Genomic DNA, 7,500 nt, shown 5'->3' on the forward strand with positions numbered 1-7,500 from the left:
TTGGATCACTTCTTGCTTAATATAGTATCTGATAAAAACAGCAAATCATCAGTAGGCACCTTTGTAAATAATATTACCACGTCAAAACTCACAAGCCTGTATTCTCAGTGCATTATTTGGTTTATTTATCAAATCAACATTTTAGCATCAGAGACAGTACCAACCAATGGGTTAAGAATATTCAATATTACTGTGCTAAATTGCAAGGTGCGGAAACCACCAACCTCAAAATTGGTCTAGTGGGGAAATTTATTTTGCAATTTTTTTTTGTTGCTCCATACATATACGGTAACGATGGAAAAGTTAGGTAATTTTCTTTATTGAGTTTTCTTTTCCTCTTAGGAACTCTACTATTTGTATTAAAATTACTCTTCGCATTGTCTATTGAATTTTGTATTTAGTTCCGTATTTTCATTACTCAAAAAATTATTCATTTTGTATCTCTACCGACAAATCTGGTATGCTTTTAATTGTAAATGAAAGTGATTATTGGAACTAGTAATGCTTTTAAATATTGTGTACAGAAAACCTACTTACATATCTGTCTGTGTTCATATTTATTCTAGTCAGAGTAATACAGTTAAGAAATCAGTGTTCACATTCTTGGTTTTAAGAGCATAACGTATTATAGAGCCCTGGATACATTGAAGATAAAATAGATAAAATTAGGAATACAGTCAAGAAATTGAAATAGCTTTACTTTGTATTTCACGATACATTAGGAGCAGCAAAATGGAGTGTATCTAAACCAAAAAAACTTAACGAATAACCTACATACATTACCATGTAAAAATTAATTGAAAGATATACTTAAGAATTGTGGAGTTAACTCTTAAGAACATTAAAACCATGAAATGTGAAACGTGCTTACTAAGAACTCTCCCAACAATTGTATAGGCGCACTCTGAGATGCTCATTACCTGTCTTTGTTTAATCGAGACTGATTCTATCATCTGGATTTTGTACTGACATTTGCTGTTATAAATTATATATGACAACTTCCAGTTTATTCTGTGGTTATGGTTATTTATATGGTTAAAAATAGCAGAGCTCTGTTGTCCATACCTAACTGACCGTTTATGTTGTAGTAATCTTTGGGGAAGTGATTTTCTTGTAAAACTTATGTAAGATTGATCACAGTCCAACCATGGGATTTCGTATACTCCTGTGTCTTTGGGGATTATCTTTTGTTGGACGTTAATCAGGGATTTGGGTAGTTAAAGCAAAAGGGTTAGATTTTCCAAGGGTCTGGGTCACCATCTTAATCCTATCCAGGTGTGGGATTTTTATTTTATTGTTGGGTGTCTCTCTGGTCTTGTCTTGAAGGGGTCAGTAAAAAATTATGTTTTCTTTACGAATTGCTATCTTAATTATATGGTCAGTATACCTAAAAGACGAAAGCTGCTTACAAATTAATTAATATTCCTTTTCCAGGAAATCGAATAGGTTGCTGACTACACCTATCTTGATAGAAATGTCATAACTAAAGTAGTGAATGTATATGGTAAATTTGTATTCTGTCGTGTGTCTAATTTTTAAAGCATCAAGAAAAGGAATTTTGTTGTTTGTTTCCCATTCAACTTTAAATTTGATTCTGGGCACTAATGTGTTTAATTTTGAAAGAAATTTGTTGAAATTGCCCCACCTATTATCCCAAAATGTTAGAATATCATCTACATATCTTGTCCACAGCATGTTTTTGGATTTTATTGCAGTTTTTACTATAGTTTCAAAGTATTCCATGTATAGATTTGCTAAAACAGAACTTAAAGGGCTACCCATGCCACACCCGAATTTTTGCTTATAGAATGACTCCCCGAATGAAAATACGTTATTAGATACACACAATTCAATTAACTTTACTATTCTGTCAAGAGCCAGTGGAAAGGGTCTTGATAGGGGGCTAATTTTTCCCTGAAAAACAGTAGAACATCCTGTAGTGGTACTTTTGTGAATAGGGAATCTACGTCAAGGCTGAAAAGTTTCATGTTGTGAAGTGGCATATGTGCTTCTCTGAATTTGTGACAAAAATCTTCCGAATGTTTAATGTGACTGGGAGAAAAAGTGCCTGAGAAAGGGGAGGGAAGTTTAACCATTTAGAAATTTTATAATTGAAAGCTCCAGGACATGAGATGATGGGTCTAAATGGAAGATGTCTTTGTGAGTTTTGGGAAGGCCATAAAAGTAAGGTAGGTTTGGGTTAATGACTAAATTTCTCTAATAGCTCAATGCTCTTTTGACTTGGCCAATTAATCTTACTTTCCTTAAAAAAGAAAAAAGAAAATTCTGTGGGGACTTTTTGGAGGGGAGTTTTCACCAATTTGTCGTAAGTGTTTGTGTCACTAAGGAGTTGGTTGATTTTGTCGAGGTAGAAGTCTTTGACCATGATTACCAATCATACATCGGCTTTACAAGAAAATCACTTCCCTAGAGATTAATACAAGATAAAGTGTTGGTTAGGTATGGACAACAGGGCTGAGCTATTTTTAACCATATAAATAACCATAACCACAGAATAAAGTGGAATTGTCACGTATAATTTGTAGCAGCAAATGTCAGTACAAAAGCCAGATGATAGAGTCAGACTTGATTAAACAGAGACAGGTAATGAACATCTCAGAGGGTGCCTGGGATTCAGATATAATAGATAAAATCTTGCTTCAACCTATGCTTAAGAAGATTAAAGTGGAATTATAAGCAGGGGTGGCTTAGTAAAGGTAGCCTCACACTAGGCCTTTATTTTTCTGCTGCTGAAAACGGAAAACCGGGAGCTTTTAGCTCAAGATTTTGGCTTCCCTTCTGGACGGGAAGCACCGAGCACAAACCGCGAGCTACTGCATAGTGTAAACAAACAAGATGGCTGCTGCTGATAGGACGTACTCTCAGACCTTTGGCTTCTTTTCTCCTGAGCCACTCTCGAACCCACAAACGTTTTTTGTTACTCTTGCATTCACATAAGATTCTGAGAAAACACATCACTGCAGCACATCTTGCAACAGTCCGACAATTTCTGGGCACCATTATGATATCAGCTGATCAGCTTTGTTTACTTTTTCCTACTGCTCCTCAAAACCACGAGGTCCTAGCATGACGATACAACATTTTTGCTCGTAGTCATATATATATACACAGTGTTCCCTCCACATCCACAGGGAATGCATACGAGACCACCACACCACAACCACACACACACACACACACACACACACACATACAAATAGCTAGAATCCATGAATAGTTGAAACCCCTCTTAAAGCTGCCTATTTTGTTAGATAAAACTCAAGAAACTCCCTCTAAAATTATTATACTTAGTTTTTAAAATTATTTTATCACAAAAAGTGCATTTTTTGAGGATATTGATAAAGAAAAAAACAAGATGAATTTTTGGATACTTCCAGAAAAATACCATGAATATGTGAATTTTCCACAAATATTGGGGGTATATGTTCCAGAGAGAAAAACGTGAATATGTGAGTCTGCGAATACAGGGGTTCACTGTAGGTATATCTTCTTCTTTTGACCTTATTAATCCCACTGTATATGAGGGTCGGCAGCTCTACCTAGTCTTTTCTATCTACAGGCAGAATATATTATATTATTATATATATATATATATATATATATATATATATATATATATATATATATATATATATATGTCATATTATTATTATATATATAATATATATATATATATGTATATATATATATATTATATTAATTATTATATATACCATATATATAATATATATATATATTATGTATATATGAAAATTGTAATAGCCCCAATGCTCTCTTAACTTCCCAAATTCTTTGCTCTTTGTTTGGATACACTTGTCACTACACAGCCTTGAGTGCCAGCTTCAAAGAAATTTGATCAAATTATGATGTCCAGTAGTGTTTCCCACTACCAGACATCATGATTTCTTCAAATGATGGCTGAGGGCCAGATTAAAAATTCAAGGGAAAATTGTAAGGAAAACTCTTAAGGGTTAAATTTACAGGGGATGTATTTACACTTCTAGTTAATCTGCTAATTCAAGGCATCAGCAAGGACGCTAATGGCCCTCCAGGGCCGATCTAGTCCTGGAAACAGTTGCTTTGGGCACTGTAATGCGTGTAGAGATTTGCAGCACATATATGAGCCAAAGCTCTTACAAGGAAGAAGAGGTCCATCTCACACAGCAATGATGGAGAGGGCTGGGTATGTTAGACGGGATTGCTCTATAAACACTTATGCAGCACTCACAAAATGTTGGACACATGCGGCGAGGTCGCCAACACTTGGACTTCCTTAAGGTAAATCTTACGTTCTCAGAACTTCCTCAGAGGGCAGGGAATAAATGAACTACTACTCAGAACGTTACTGTATTGATGGGAAGAATGTGAACACAACCACAAACTTACATTATCTCCTTCAGTAAATTCTCTTAGCAATTGCCAATATCAGGAGGTCAAATCAAGGGAACCACATTCAAGGGAACCACAGCTCTTAAATCAGAGTATCTTATGGAATAAGGGAGCACAACTGTTGAGGATTGAAGAAGGTAACAATGAACGATCACACAATCCCAGACCCAGGAAAATAACAGTTAGAGATAAAGTAAGAGAAATACAGAGGCTGCCACTAAAATCTTGCACTTACCGTTGCTATTGCTTATAGGATCCCTCTCTCTAAGGCACCAGTGGAGTTGGAAACTTCGTCACTTAGTTCAATAGGCCAGGCGTTTAGCACATGAACAAGATGGGGACCCAGTTGGGCCGGAGGAGGAGCGATTGACCCAAGACTGGAGACAGACAACAAATTTGACAGTTTTCCTTCCGCTACCTGCTTTTATGACCTCAGCAGATTAGAGGCAGGATGAGACATTCTCTGTAAACACAGGAGAAAAGCAGCAGAGAAAACGGAGAGGGTATTTAGTGAATCGGAGACTCACAGAAAGGGAGAGAAGGGAGGGCTGCTTGTTGTACTGAGTGGCAAAAGCTACTGAATTCATAATAATATATATATGAAGTAGTAAAATAACCTAAATGATTTTCAACTTTTAGAAGAATTTAATGAAAAGTGTTCACATTTTTTTTGGTAAACTGATATCTAGTAATGTACTTTTCCTTTTTCCACAGGTATCTCACCATCCCCCTATAGTGGCCCAGTACGTAGAAGCGACTAATTGGGATAGTTGGCAAGACTTCTCTATGTCCTCAAAATTCAGAGGCAAATATCTCCAGATCATTCCCCTTGGTATTGCTCACCTAAAATTCCGTCAGAGTGGTAAGTTGACAAATTTATTTTGGTCTGTTGGACATTATAGGGTAACAGTTGAGTGTTTTAAGGTAAGTGACTTTTAAACATCAAATACGTACAGTACTTATTTTACATAAACTTTTGTAATTATGTTAGAAAGGGAACCCATTTAGCAACAGTATGTGAATTTAATGTAAATAATGGATTAGCTCTGTTATCCAGTCCAGTTATTTCATACCTTGACAAGATTATAAAGAATTATTTCCATTGTACTGTTATACAAGGCAACAAGAGAAACCTTGAGCATCTCCATTTGACATTATGAAGCTATTTCATTGAAAAAAATACTGTTTACAACTGTTCCCTAAAAATTCCAGAAATTATGTATTAAAAATTTAACATCTTTAAAAATACTAGTATAATGTCATAAGAAAAAATAATTTAATAGTCCCCTATTTTCCATGGTCTAATGAATTTTCTCATCCTTGTTATTGCCTCATATGGGTTGGAGTTCATTAATACTCACTGATTTGTCTTTATAGGAGGAAAGAAAGTCCTTTAAGGTCAATGATATATTTTTATTGGAAGAAAAAATCTTTTCAAGTCAATTATTAAATTTCTAAGGTACTATACAGCTACAGGTTTTGATTTATTACTTTGAAAAATATTTTTAACTAAAAAACATTTGGAGCTATAAATGATAAGGAATATTCTTAAGGATGCTTCATTTACCAGTTCAGGATTTAGCCCTTCGAGTTACTCACACTGTTCGTAAATATCAATCTGGTTAGGGATGTGAACATAACCAACCCTAATCCTTTGAGATTTCAGTGATGCAGTGACACATTTGTAATCCAACATCAGTGATCCTGTTGATGTTCTATGTGACATAAGAAAAAATAATAGTCCCATGTTTTCCTTGGTAGATGAGTTTCAGAACTTACTGCAGATAAGGTATAATGAATGAATAAAGATTTTAGAGTATAAAAAGTCACATATTTAGGTGACAAACATTTATAATTATCCAAGTGTTACAAATTTACATTGGTAGGTGTTTGTATAGTATATATATATATATATATATATATATATATATATACTATATATATATATATATATATATATTAGTATATATATATATATATATATATATATATATATATATATATTGTATATATATATATATATATATATATATATATATATATATATATATATATATATATATATATATATATATATATATATATATCTATATATATCTATATATATACGCAAAGGAGATAAAACCGCAGTGTACGTCATAATGATCAGAGATGAATACGACACCAAAATGGATAATATACTAAGTGATACGAATAAGTTTCAGCCACTTAAAAAAGACCCGACAAATGACCTCAAAAAGAAGATGATGAGACTAACAGAAAAAGCGAACAAAGAACAGAGAACAGTAAACTTTCCAAAAATCATCGGAGACTTTGCACCCGGATACTGCTACGGCACAGTCAAGATCCACAAACAGGGAAACCCATTACGGCCCATTATATCCCAAATGACATCCCCATGTATAAAGTGGCTAAGAAATTGAACGAAATTATAACGCCGTACATTCCTTCAATGTTCTCGCTAAAATCATCGACGGAATTCATCGATCTACTGCAAGACACCACACCCGACGAAGACATAGCATCTCTGGACGTCGAAAGTTTATTTACTAACGTACCAGTGGATGAAACAATACAAATCATCATGAACAAGATATACCGGTCTGAAAAACCACCATCACCGATACCCGAAAATATCTTAAAAGAGATGCTAGAAGCATGTACAAAGGAAGCCCCATTCCTCTCACATAGGGGCGAAATATATCGGCAAAAGGACGGCGTAGCAATGGGTTCCCCCCTTGGGGTTCTTTTTGCCACCGCATACATGGCACACACGGCACACACAGAAGAGGTCACTTTTGAAGAACACCCAAAACCCAGAATCTATGGGATATATATTGATGATATCTTTATCACAACAAAGGGCGAAAATGACATAGATGAATTAGTGAATAAACTCCGAGCAAATTCTACATTGAATTTTACGGTAGAAAAAAGTAATGAGAAAATGCTCCCCTTCTTGGACGTACTTGTGACCCAGAAAAACAACAAATACAATACCACCGTATACACTAAAAAGACAGATGCTGGAGATGCTTAAATGCTAGAGGAGAATGCCCTGATGCATATAAACGGTCTGTGGTAAATGCA

At 34.8% G+C, this 7,500-nt stretch overlaps 1 protein-coding gene across 11 annotated transcripts in view; it reads left to right on the forward strand.

Annotated features, from left to right (window-relative positions):
* The window catches only part of LOC135203194 (oxysterol-binding protein 1-like), a 355,421-nt gene that overhangs the window by 325,923 nt on the left and 21,998 nt on the right, over nucleotides 1–7,500 (forward strand). For all 11 annotated transcript variants that reach the window (XM_064232920.1, XM_064232919.1, XM_064232925.1 and 8 more), the window contains one exon: nucleotides 5,125–5,272. In XM_064232920.1, coding sequence (XP_064088990.1) covers nucleotides 5,125–5,272 — 148 coding nt within the window. The remainder of the gene's footprint in view (nucleotides 1–5,124; nucleotides 5,273–7,500) is intronic.

Source organism: Macrobrachium nipponense, chromosome 33 (genome assembly GCF_015104395.2).
Source record: "Macrobrachium nipponense isolate FS-2020 chromosome 33, ASM1510439v2, whole genome shotgun sequence".
NCBI lineage: Eukaryota > Metazoa > Arthropoda > Malacostraca > Decapoda > Palaemonidae > Macrobrachium > Macrobrachium nipponense.